The 13,365-nt window shown below is 43.6% G+C and overlaps 1 protein-coding gene across 11 annotated transcripts in view; it reads left to right on the forward strand.

Moving 5' to 3' along the window:
* Window positions 1-13,365, forward strand: part of kcnab2a (potassium voltage-gated channel subfamily A regulatory beta subunit 2a) — a 137,015-nt gene that overhangs the window by 110,369 nt on the left and 13,281 nt on the right. For all 11 annotated transcript variants that reach the window (XM_076986456.1, XM_076986625.1, XM_076986546.1 and 8 more), the window contains 10 exons: window positions 1,266-1,309; window positions 2,205-2,242; window positions 3,562-3,641; window positions 8,231-8,275; window positions 8,872-8,916; window positions 9,200-9,243; window positions 9,545-9,631; window positions 10,909-10,994; window positions 12,918-13,038; window positions 13,193-13,287. In XM_076986456.1, coding sequence (XP_076842571.1) covers window positions 1,266-1,309; window positions 2,205-2,242; window positions 3,562-3,641; window positions 8,231-8,275; window positions 8,872-8,916; window positions 9,200-9,243; window positions 9,545-9,631; window positions 10,909-10,994; window positions 12,918-13,038; window positions 13,193-13,287 — 685 coding nt within the window. The remainder of the gene's footprint in view (window positions 1-1,265; window positions 1,310-2,204; window positions 2,243-3,561; window positions 3,642-8,230; window positions 8,276-8,871; window positions 8,917-9,199; window positions 9,244-9,544; window positions 9,632-10,908; window positions 10,995-12,917; window positions 13,039-13,192; window positions 13,288-13,365) is intronic.

A 13,365-nucleotide genomic window follows, 5' to 3' on the forward strand; every position in this document is an offset into this window, starting at 1 on the left:
GTGCTTGCTTATAGTAGTACATTGTGTTCATTTTGTTCACAGAGTTGGTTCATTTTAATGCACTACAGTTATTTTGGTGCACAAAAGTGGATAATGTGTATCTTTTGTATTGCCTTCCTGAATGTTTGCATGGGCAGCTGCATAAGAATAAGAAGCCTCTTGCCTAATGATCTTGTTTATTGTAATCTGTTTTTCCTTTGATGAAATCACTGACCTTCAACAAAGCCTTTTGCAGATTATAAGAAAACTAATACTGTGCACATTTTCTGGACTTATTAGAAGTAATATGATTTTTTTTACTCTGTCTCTTGATTGTCCTTCTCGAGGTCATACACTTTCTGCTCCAAAAATTCAAGTCACAAGTCTTGATATAAGGAGAGCAAGACTCTAGAAGTAGCTTTAAAGTATTGAGGACTTCCCTGCCTGTGGGAGCTCCAGTGCTCTGTGAGCTTTCGGACGCCAAAATAAACGGGCTGTCTCCACCCCGGGGCTCTCTGGCCTCACGCCGGCATTCGCTCACTTCTTGAACATCAGTATTTATACTTCACATGTCACAACTTCTTGCAGCTCCTGGCCCTTACAGGCTCTGTGGACTTAAGTTAGCTTTATATTTCACGTGTCGCAACTGGCTTGAAGGTGTACGTGTCAGAAATGACGCAGTCGAGGTTGCGCCGCTCATGCGTGTCTGCCTCATTCGCTGTCGCAGCGCGAGGTCCTGCACATCTTGATACATACACCTTTACAAGGGCAAATTCAAGCACTTCTCGGGCACATTCAAGGTCCATTTTCACTATTTTCCTTATGTACCTTACAGCTGTAGTAAATTACATGTTTATACAAATAAACACACTCAAAATGATTAATAATAAATAATGGGGTATTTCTTTACAAGACCACCTATCATTACAGAGAACTTCTGAAGTGCTTGTTTTCTGTGACATTTGTTATTGTTGATCAGCTTTTATATTTCCATAATTTTGTTTTGCTTTTATTTTCTCTCATGATGAGAGGTCATTTTTTTTCTCATGTATACTTGTAATACATAACTATATATATTATATTAACTATATATTAACTATATATTAACTATATATTAATTATATATTAACTATATATAAGAAAGTGACCTGGTGAAGAGTTCTCTAATAACCACAGTTACCTTTTCACATTTAAGAAGCAGCTATTTCCTGGTTAAAACCTGATGATAAAAATAATGTTAAATAATATTATTATTTTTTAAAAATTCTTTGATTTTCTCTTTACAGAAACCTTGGAAAGTCTGGACTGAGAGTGTCATGTCTTGGGCTCGGTGAGTGGCTAGGCCTACCTTCGCACTATAAAGTAGAATAATTTCACTTTTCTATCGCTTCTTGAAATTGTGTGAAAAGTGCTATACAGATGAGCTTGCCTTGCAGCCTTCACATTCGGTATTTTCAGTATTGTACAAGCTTTCTGTGGGGGGAAGGGGCGCATCAAATGCACTACGTGTCATTACCAAGACAGTGGGCGCTAACAGTGGGGAAGTGGGCTTCGGTGTGGCTGGTTTACCTGACGAAAATCGAGTCATATTACTGTAAATCCTTGGTTTCGCCACATAGCACAACATATTGCTTTTTTCATTTAAAGAGATGTTGGTCTGCAGTGTTTCTTTTCATCCATCCATCCATATAGCATTCCACCCCTCCATTCACATCCGCTTATCTGAGTCTTCCCAGCCGCCTCTTCCAGCTCTTGTGGGGGATTACTGAGGCGAATACAAGCGGCTGAAACAAGCAGGGTGTCCGGGATCTCCCTTAGAGACAGAATGAGGAGACTCAGAGTAGAGCCGCCGCTCGCCACCTCAACTGCCTCTACAGCGAGCAGCGGCTCTACTCTGAGTCTTTCCTGGATGACCAAACTCCTCACCCTGTCTCTAAGGGAGAACCCTGACACCCTGCTCAGGAAGCTCATTTCTAGCCCGATGTACTTGAACTTGTCTACTTGAAGCAACGACTCACTCCCGACCCGGAGAGGGCACTCCTCATACAACTGAGTACCATGGTCTCAGTTTTAGAGGTGCTGATGTTTCTTTTCAAAAGAGCATTATACTTATCCCTCTTATCTGTGATTTCAGATTCAGTCTCATCAGGACATTCCAGTAATCATATAAAGTGGATTAGCTTTGTGCCAAGCAGGTCTAATTCCAACTTTGTTTTCTCAAACAGGAACATGGGTGACGTTTGGTGGTCAGATCACAGACGAGGTAAGAGCTCTTAAATCAGTATTAATTACTGTGTAACATTTAGTTCTGCTTAGAGTAGTAACCACGATAAACACATGAAAGAAAAAATTCACAATATACACTATATTTCCAAAAGTATTTACTCACCTTCCTTGATTCACATATAAGTTTAAGTCAGATCCCATTCCTAATCCATAAGGTTCAATATGACGTTGGTCCACCCTTTGCACCTAGGACAGCTTCAACTCTTCTGGGAAGGCTCTCCACAAGGTTTAGGAGTGTGTTTATGGAGATTTTTGACCATTCTTCCAGAAGTGCATTTGTGAGGTCACATACTGATGTTGGGTGAGAAGGCCTGGCTCTCAATCTCCGCTCTAATTCATCTCAACAACCCGGTGTTTTATCAGGTTGAGGTCAGAACTCTGTGCAGGCCAGTCAAGTTAATCCACACCAGACTCTGCCATCCATGCCTATATGAACCTTGCTGGAAGAGGAAGGGGCCAGCTCCAAACTGTTCCCACAAAGTTGGGAGCATGGAATTGTCTAAAATGTCTTTGTGTACTGAAGCATTCAGAGTTCATTTTACTGGAACTAAGGGGCCAAGCCCAGCTCCTGAAAAACAACCCCACACCATAATCCCCCCTCTACCAAACTTTACGCTTGGCATAACACAGTCAGACAAGTACCGTTCTCCTGGCAACCGCCAAACCCAGACTCGTCCATCAGATTGCGAGATGGAGGAGCGCAATTCGTCGCTCCAGAGAACGCGCCTCCACTGCTCTAGAATCCAGTGGCTTTACACCACTGCATCTAACACTTTGCATTGCGCTTGGCGATGTATGGCTTGGATGCAGCTACTCGACCATAGAAACCCATTCCATGAAGTTCTCTGCACACTGTTCTTGAGCTAATCTGAAGGCCACATGAAGTTTGGATGTCTGTAGTGATTGACTCTGCAGAAAGTTGCCGACCTCTTCACACTATGCGCTTCAGCATAGACTTCACGACTGCATTTGTTGCACAGGTGGCATCCTATCACAGTTCCACGCTGGAATTCACTGAGCTCCTGAGAATGACCCATTCTTTCACAAATATTTATTGATTCTGATCATTTGGATGTGTGAGCGAATACTTTTGGCAAGATGCTGTAAGTGTACATACTCTTGAACACAACACTCTGTTGAGGTACATGTTCTTTGACGAGCATTTTTATCCAAGCCAATATATAGCTGGAAATTGGCCTTGGACACTGCATGGAGACTGAATAGTGAATAATCAGACTGAAGACCCTTAAACAGTGCAGTCCTGTTTACTTCACGATCTGCCTTCCCCTCCAACAGATGGCCGAACAGCTGATGACTCTGGCTTACGAGAACGGGATCAATCTGTTCGACACGGCTGAAGTCTACGCCGCAGGAAAGTGAGTGAGCCAAAGGTTGCAGCCAGCGTAGTGCATGCCGCTGAATTTAGCCACGCCGCCGTACACACAAGTGTTGCATAATCACGATGGCTCTAGGAAGGACTGACGTCCAACAGCAGTGGATAATGTACTGAATAACCTGATTCTGGAAACTTGTTGGGATCAGTGCTTTCTATTTATTTATTTAAATAAAGAAGACCAGCAAGCCATGAGTGGGAGATTATGGTAGGTTATTAAATTACTAAGCACTATCCTTCACATACTGCAGATTGCCCTGAAATTGCCTGTCATCAGAGAGTAATGCGGGGAAAGATTGGTAAACAACAGGAACTACATGAAGGCTTCCAGCATAATTTGTTGGAATACCCAATAAAACAGCATCATATTTGAGCAAGTCTTAAACTTATAAGATATAAATGAATTTATCTCAAATATACAGGATTCAGTGAGTGAGGATGTCTGTCTTTGTTGCTAATACAATAGAGCACAATAATCTGAGGGATTTCCCCTCCTACAATGACTAATATTCCTCAGAGAGTCGTCGTGTCCCTTAGAGGACACTGGTGATGCTTTTCCTTCCAGCATTGTGCTGAAAACACACTTGGGGATGAAGAAATTAGAAAACAAACATGAAACTGGACAAAAGTAAGACACCCACAGGATGATTTTGTACCATGATGAATATGCACCACTGTTATTGCAGTGTCCACAACCTTCTTATAAGATCTCAGAAAATTGTTTGTGTATTCATACAGAAATATTCCAGGTGAGATAACTGCAGTGTATAGTAGTAAGATACAGACGTGTTCGAAATTGTATTGAAGTATATACGGTTTCTAGATAAACATGTTTGTCATAGGTCTTTCATAAACTGTGCAAACATAGTGCTTCATATATAAAGACAGATATAGCGATGTAATCAGTTTTACATGGGAGAAACCAAGAAAAGGCTTACTGACCATTTTGTTAAACATCTTCAGGCCATCAGAAAGCATTTGTCATTTCCAGTGGCGAGGCATTTTAATGCTAATGGACATCGCATTACTGATGTATCTGATTGCTTTGCCAGTTGTTGCTATGGCAGCAATGAAGTTAGGAAACTCAAAGTAACAGAACTGATCTGCAGTCCCGAATTAATGTTATGGTTTGAACATCTACTTTTCCTAATATAACCAAGCACCTCTGAGCATCCTCTCTGGAATCCATGTCTACTTTTATTACAGTTCTGAACCTCTCGTACCATAGTACACTGCTGTCACTCACCAGGATAAAAGAGTGCTTCTGAACTAGGAGCAGGAGGAAACAGTTTACATTTTAAATCATAACATTTATACCATGGTGTTCCAGGAGAGTAGATTTTCTTTGAGTTTCCTAATTTCATTGCTGCCTTAGCAAGAACTGCCAATGCAAACAAATATGCTGTTAATATGCCAGTGCTATTAAAATGACTTGCCACTGTAAACAACAGAACATTCATCTTGATGGTCTGATGGTGTTCAACAAACCGATTAGCAAGACTTCTCTTGGTTCCTCCAATATAAAGCTGATTATATTTCTTGCAAGTGATGCAGTAGAGGAGTAATGGGTGATGACAACTGATCCTTTTTACTGGCAGTTATTGTAGTGGCTGTGTTAATGTACATGTAGCAGATCTAGATCAGGCTACAGTACCACAGTTATTATTTGAATGGTCATTTATCTCACTCTTGAGAATGGCTTTAATGTTTTTGTCAGGTCTTTAGGAGATTAGTGGAGGATCCTTAAAAAGGATGCGGTATGTACATCATCCTGGAGGTGTCTGGAGTGTTTAAGTATAATATTATCCACTGTTTTATTAGTCGGATGATAAGTCGGCACCAATGGAATTCTTATGATGCCAGCTGATTGTTCATAGGTCAGTGCGTCCTCTCTTTAAACAGGTAAACACAAGCAAAGGTGTCATCTATGACTCCCTTGGAGGAAAATAACATTTCTGAAAATATTTATGCATTTTCAAACTGTTCTGGAGGAAGTCTGCCTTGTCACTATAGTGAGAATTTATACACTGCTCAAAAAAATTAAGGGAACACTTAAACAACACAATGTAACTCCAAGTCATCCACACTTCGTGTTCAGATAGGAAGCAACACTGATTGTGAATCAATTTCAACTGCTCTTGTGCAAATGGAACAGACACCAGGTAGAAATGAGAGATTTTCAACTGATTTCAAAGATTTTTATTAATTGAGATCTAGGATGTGTTATTTTAGTGTTCCCTTTATTTTTTTGAGCAGTGTATATAAATGCACTTAAAATGCAAATATAAATGCACTTAAGTCTTAGTAGAGATTGACTTTTTGCAGGCCACAGAATGTGAAGAATCGTACTGCAGATAAGATTGAGATTTCTTAGTAATAATAGATGGTGATATGTAAACATGAATGTGCAAACTTCACTGAAACATCCAAAAAGGTTATACTCATGCCAGAAAGTGATATATAATATAAGATCACAAAAGGCTCCTCTTATATTGTGCAAAGATTGAATGAAGTTAGCTGAGCTGTCACAAGGCATTGGCGTCACTAGGAGTTGGCGAGTGAAGGTCGCACATGTGATGATGAACACCGAGTGTGATGGAGCCGCCGCAGGGAAGCACTGAAGCGGCATGACACCCCCCCCCCCCCACCCCTGCAGCACCCTGGACAGCACCTCCAACCTGAACCACCCCCCACCCCTGCAGCACCCTGGACAGCACCTCCAACCTGAACCACCCCCCCACCCCTGCAGCACCCTGGACAACACCTCCAACCTGAACCACCCCCCCACCCCTGCAGCACCCTGGACAGCACCTCCAACCTGAACCACCCCCCACCCCTGCTGTGCCCTGGACAGCACCTCCAACCTGAACCACCCTTCACCACACTGAATGGGAAGAGCAGTCTGACACATGATGCCTGATCACCCAACTGTGGAAGTGTGTGTGTGTGTGTGTGTGTGTGTGTGGGAGGGGGGTTATGGGTTATCTGGGTGGTTTGTAACATATCGAGATGCCTTTTGGAGTGCACACCGCCCCCACGGTTGGAGTGAAGGCCTTGTGCGTGGGTCGCTGGCAGTACAGTAGTAACATCATGGAGTTAAAATGTTCTCTGCTTCAGTGGCATAAGTAACCGAATGCACTGATGCACACACGCGTGTACACGCGCAGGTGTGTACAGACTGTGCCACACATGGCTTGGTGTGTGACCATAATCAGGTCATATGACCTATAATCTTTTCCTCTTTCTCTCCTTCTAACACAAGCAAACAAAAATATAGGCTGCATTGCCCACACACCCGTCTGCCTCTATCTCCGTCTCTGTTACACAACACACACACACACACGCACACGCACACACACACACGCACGTGCCTGCACACACACTTGCAAAGATTTTAATGGACACTTATTTTGATAGGGTCGTGCTCAAAAATGGCTTCATGACATCATTGCATATATATGTATGTTAATTTAATAATTAGCTGCTCTCTTCTGACAGTAATAAAGATAAATTGAAACAGACTAGCCATGCAATTGATCCCTGAATCTGCACATGGCCTCCTAACGATGTATACCAAGTGTTAATTTATACCACACCCACCCCCCTTGTGTCATATTGAATTTTGAAAAATGCATTCGGTGGGCATGCACTGCCATTCGATTCACTCGAATCCTGGCCGATTGACTGAACGCCGACACATCTTAGAACAGGGCCAGAGGGCAGCAAAACAGAACGTTTCAGAAAGGGGATGCTGAGGCCGGACTAATTGGACATCTGCTATCAGGCTCCGCGCTCCTCTCCTCCTCCACTGATTAACCTACAGCGCCACACACACACACGTGAGTGAGGATATGACGAACACTGTGGGCGAGTTCAGCATGGCGAGATGTACACTTGGCGAGACAGAGAGTGAAAAAGGGAGTGAAAAAGAGGCACAGCTAGAAATAGAGTGAGAAGGAGAGAGAGAGAGACAGAGAGAGAGAGACAGAGAGAGAGAGAGAGAGAGATTGAGTGCATCCGGCCACTAAGGTGGCATGGGGGTTATGCTGGGGTCGGCCAGCGTGTTCTGTGTGCTGTGCAGCGTTGCCTCCTGCAGGGCACAGTGGGGCTCAAAGCCACGCTGAGGGCCAATTAGCACCCCAGCACTGCTAATGGCTGCCATCAGTAACACTGCATTAAGCCTGCGCAGGAGAAATCAGACTTAGCAAGATCTTAGCATACCCTGATGAGCTCTTACTCATTGGTCAATGTCTACTGTATTCTTGGCCTTTAAAATGATGGCTTGCTTTCTCACAAAAATTGCAGTCATTACAGTATTTGCAGTGTGTTGCACGCACACATCTTTGTGAGTGCATCTGTACAAAAGGCCCTTTCACATCACTTTACTGTTGTCATGACCACTGGATCATTTCCCCACAGACACTCGTGATGCTCACCAGTTACAATTAAGAGTGTTTGAGGGTTTCTTTTGACATCCGTGACCCATTTCTTTGCTTAGTCTTATTCTACAGTGAATCAGATGTGAGGTGGGATGGTTGATGACTGCACTAACCTCCCGTCTCTCTGTACCAGGGCCGAGGTGGTGCTGGGCAACATCATAAAGAAGAAGGGATGGAGGTATGCTCACAAGCGGAAGAGTGCTGCTTTTCATTTCCGCTCCGTCATCCGTTTATCTCTCCTTGATCACCTGGTCCAATGTAAAGGCTGTCTGATAATGAGAACAATCAGATGGTGCCATGCATATAGCACGCCAGCAGAGATATGAAATATTAAGGCTTGGACCGATACCTTCACCATGCCTTCTGGTCATATGGATAAAATCAGATGTTTATCAGATGGTTACCAGCTCAACTCTTGTAAGTTTGTGTACTGGCACTCCTTTCTGTTTGAAGGTGTCTTCTCTTCTTCATTAAAAATCCTATTTTAGAAATTAAGCCAAGGAGAAAATCTAGTGCCAAGGCAGGATTAAAGCTCACTTGTGTCCAGGTTTCAACAAGAAGACAGAAGGCAGCTGAGATGTCCCTAGGAAAGTTTTATTATGAGCTGTGCGTCTGTGTCTCCCCTAGCGACCCTGCGTGACCACTGCCTAGCAGATATTTTCTAATTTTTTAATGCATATGTTAATCCTGGACTTTTCTCTCTCTGTTATGTTGTACAGCTGTAATGACAAGTTGACCCACTGTGATATGAGGCTTCTGTTCTTGTTTTTGCAGACGCTCCAGTTTAGTGATCACTACAAAAATCTTTTGGGGTGGAAAGTATGTGGTCACTTATCATTTTGTGTTTATCATACACAGCCTGAAGGAGTTTGCTTTGTCCCTGTGCAACGTGCTTGTTAGAATAAACCCTTACAGAATGGTGAACAAGCCCCACAGTTAGGCTGTGGCAAGTTCCTGACCAATAGCAGAATTGTGCAAAAAGAATTCCTTTATTCAAGTTTAGAGTATAAAACAAAGTTTCACAGCAGAATGACTCTTGTACAAGGAAATGTTTCAGGGTTGTGCACATGCTTAAGGTAACATAAGCTATTCTCTTCTTCAGGGCCGAGACTGAGAGAGGACTGTCCAGGAAACATATTATAGAAGGTATGCCAAGATCAGCCCTGTGTCACTGTGCCCCAGTGAGCAGCTATTAGAGTTGACGAGGTGTGTGAAGCGTGAACCATTTTAATTAGGGCACTTTTTTAATTAGAGGTTGAGGCCTCTGTGGCCACAGTGCTGGATAAACTCGTTACGACCTTCCATAACGGAGCTTTCCTGCCGATGGTGCAAGACTCTTTTGGAGCACAGCAGATGCTAATGAAGGCGATGTGGTTGTATGCCATGTGACTTGGCAAGTGTAATTGATCAAGCGGTATTAAGTGAGTGCTACTCCACTTGTGTGCAGGTTTGAAAGCCTCACTGGATAGGTTGCAGTTGGAGTATGTGGATGTGGTGTTTGCAAACAGACCAGACCCCAACACCCCCATGGAAGGTGAGTGAATCTGGTGAAGCTGCTCTGATGGATAGAGCAATAACCCATACGGTGCCATTGGACACCATCACTGAAAAGTGATTATGAAGAATTATGTAGATCTGGTATATTTCTGCTTTCACCTTTCTTTGAGGGAAAAAAAAGACTATAAATCCCAGCAGCACCTTGCTCCTCAGAGCCCGAGACATTTGGGGGGGGTACACTATAGGTATTCAAGTCCTTTCTGTTTAACTTCTGAGTATGAAATGCTGTATACTTCCTTGTATTGATCCAATTAAAATGATAAAATATTTTTTACAGAACCAGTACAAGAACTGCCAATTAAGATTTTATTTTCTTCAAACCGCCATTTTTGACTATTGTTTGATATTCATGCTGAGTCGGTCTCATTTCCCTGAATGCCAGACTACACCCTCACACGTCTGGCTTTATGGGGGTTTCTCTGGCTGCTCTCTCTAAAGTTCACACAGTTTGTGCATTAGTACAGAGAGCTGGGAGAGCTTATACTCATCTGCTGTTGGCTCTCCTCCATGGGGCTACACACCACACACACCATCTCTCTTTCTCTCTCTCTCTCTCTCTCTCTCTCTCTCTCTCTCTCTCTCTCTCTTTCTCTCTCTCTCTCTCTCTCTCTCTCTCTCAGAAATTGGATCAGTTTCAGAAAATTTATATAATTTATTCATGATATTAATATAATAAAAATAATAACAAACATGAGATGACGATGCATCAGTAGCACTATTTATTTCAGCTAGCAAGCTTTAATGAGGTATTACAGAATGAGTTGGTTGTCACATACGGTGTCTTGTGCAGAAAGAGTGAGATGCAAACGTAGCAACATGTTTCCCCCTATATTTGTCCATTTTCTATCTCTTTGCCTCTTCTCTGTGCCTGCCTCTCTCTCTGTCTCCCATCTCTTTCTCTTTGCCTATATTTCTCTCTTTCTCTTTGGCCATCTCTCTTCCCCCTCCTCATGCTCTTAATCAAACATGGCAAACAGCTGTAAACAGACTTGCCAGAGCTCCTGACACTGTTGCTCAGGCCAGTAAGAGCCCCCCCCCTTTCCCATCTGTACCATATTCTCTCCGACCTCTCCACCCAGGAGGAGGTTATTTGTTTTGAGTATTGATGAATTGCACAGGCTCGTTTAATACTGTGTCATTAAGGGCTGTTTCTGAAATCAATCTAGCATTGATCTGTTTCTTTTGATTTTTCTTTCTGCACACGTATTGTGAATGCTGTGTTCTGACATGCTGGGCCGGGCCTCTGTTTGGCAGAGACGGTGCGAGCGATGACCCATGTGATCAATCAGGGCATGGCTATGTACTGGGGGACATCGCGCTGGAGCCCTATGGAGATAATGGTGAGTCACTTTTCACCACACTTTGACTCACATTATTACCACTCCCACTGTACGGTGCACATGTTCACCTTGTTACCAAACACCCACGCTGTCCTGCTACCTCATGGGTTAAAGTTCTCCGTCACTACGACGGATTTCCGTCATTTGAATTTTTTGGGGAAAAAATCTGTCAAATCATAATAAACCACACAGGCGTGCTATCTGTTTTGTGTCCGAAATATGATCCTCTCACTGGATCGTCAGCGCTGGATGGATGACGGCGGTGTCATTTGATTGACTTGCGGGTCATCCCGCCTTCTGATTTTCGGACATTACGTAGAAAAGTTACCTCCCTCCTGCCTGGGTGATTATACTTTCGCGAGTGACCGTAGCGCGCGACTCCGCACACCTGCGCAAATGGCGGAGGCTACTTGGCGCGTCGCATTCTTTGCAGTGTTGTCCGAAACGATATGTGGTAGTATAAAGAAACAGCCCTCAAAAACAGGGGAGGGAACATTCACCTGACCAATTTTAATGTTGCTTTGTGTTTCAGGAAAAAAAAGTGCTGGAATTTAGGCTAAATGAACATGCTTGAAATTGTATCTACTTCGTTTCACAACAAATAGCTATCTGACTGAACAATTCTCTTGTATTACGTTAACAAATACGAGCCTCTTGTAATTCCAGGACGAAACATGAGAGAAGACGTTAAGATCGGGCGTTTTGAAAATAAACAACCCCTAAATAATGTGAATAAAACGTGAATTATTTCGAATCGTTTCGAGTATATGTATAAATATTTAACTTTATTAAGTTTAACGTGCTGGGAAATATTGAAATGGACCTTGAAAGCAGGGTACCCGCGGGTCCTTAAAAAGTCTTAAAATGTCTTAAATTTAGTTTTCCATATTCAAGGCCTAAAAATGTCTTAAAATATCTGGAATTTTATGAGGGGAGGCATTAAATTATTATAAGTGTGTGTTGTTCAGTTGTTCTGGCGCGATGTGAACTTTGCCGAATCTAGCGCTAATGCAGAAAATAACCGCTCCAGGGTCCTAGTGCTAGATTCCTAGCGTTGGAGTATACGGCCTCAACAATTTTCGTTCAACAAACCCCCCCCCCCCCCCCCCCCCCCCCCCCCCCCCGTCAACAATTCTCGTTCGTTCACCCCCCCCCCCCGTCAACGATGTGGAACACACCTGCATCCCCAGTAATAGTATTATTTTTTCTTGTGAGAGGTATTAAAAAGGTCTTAAAAGTCATTGAATTTGAGATTTAAAAATGTGCAGATACCCTGCTTGAAAGTGACGTACAAGTGTTTTAATTCCACCTTGTAAAGGTGTATGAACCCTGCAAACATGACTTTGTTCATTGCGCTGAAGCGCGGCGCGGGCGAAGTGAAGTTACAAAATTCGAGAGGTGCACGACCTCGCGAACCGCCAGGGCGCGAGGCTCTCGCGCACGGGTGGAGCCACCGCGATTACGCCGCCGATGAAACTTTCTTGTCCCGGGCCCCAGCAAGACTGTCAACGGGCCTGATTCTACCCATCGCCACTCTGTCACACATTTAGCTCATCACTATGCTCCTACTCTTTGACTCACATCATTTAGTTCACACGTTCTTCCCCTCACCACACATTCCGTCTTCTACTACTTCATCCGAATCCCCTGAACAAACATCCTTCCTCACCTGACGGCGCTTTCAAATGATTCTGTTAAAGGATGACTTCCAGTTACTGACTACAGACGGTGAGATGTCATAGTGATTGCACCAGTCACCCACAAGAGCCTGAGTCAGAGAGGACAATGTGTAGGCACTATTACTCCCATAGCATACTTACTGACAGCCAGATATCACTTGTATTGAAAGAATGAAGTGGTAGTTTAGGTCAGAAGAAAGTGCGGCGGGACTGTTCAACACCCAGGTCTCCATGTTTCCTGTAGGAAGCGTACTCTGTGGCACGGCAGTTTAACCAGATCCCACCCATCTGTGAGCAGGCCGAGTATCACATGTTCCAGAGGGAGAAGGTGGAAGTGCAGCTGCCCGAGCTCTTTCACAAGATCGGTAAACACTACTGCCCTCTGCCAAACTGGAGGGCTAATTACAGCTGTGTTTTTGTGATATTTTGCTTACAGATGTGCGCGCGTGTGTGTGTGTGTGTGTGTGTGTGTGTGTGTGTGTGTGTGTGTGTGTGTGTGTGTGTGTGTGTGTATTTTAGGTGTAGGGGCAATGACGTGGTCCCCTCTTGCATGTGGGATCATCTCAGGGAAATACGACAGTGGAGTGCCCCCGTACTCTCGTGCTTCTCTTAAGGTACTACATTTACCACAAGCCTCTCTGGTGCTCTGTGTTTCTAGCCTTCCAGATCATTTGTGGCATTGTATGTGGTTC

The sequence above is a fragment of the Brachyhypopomus gauderio genome, chromosome 1 (assembly GCF_052324685.1).
Source record: "Brachyhypopomus gauderio isolate BG-103 chromosome 1, BGAUD_0.2, whole genome shotgun sequence".
In the NCBI taxonomy this organism is placed as follows: Eukaryota; Metazoa; Chordata; class Actinopteri; order Gymnotiformes; family Hypopomidae; genus Brachyhypopomus; species Brachyhypopomus gauderio.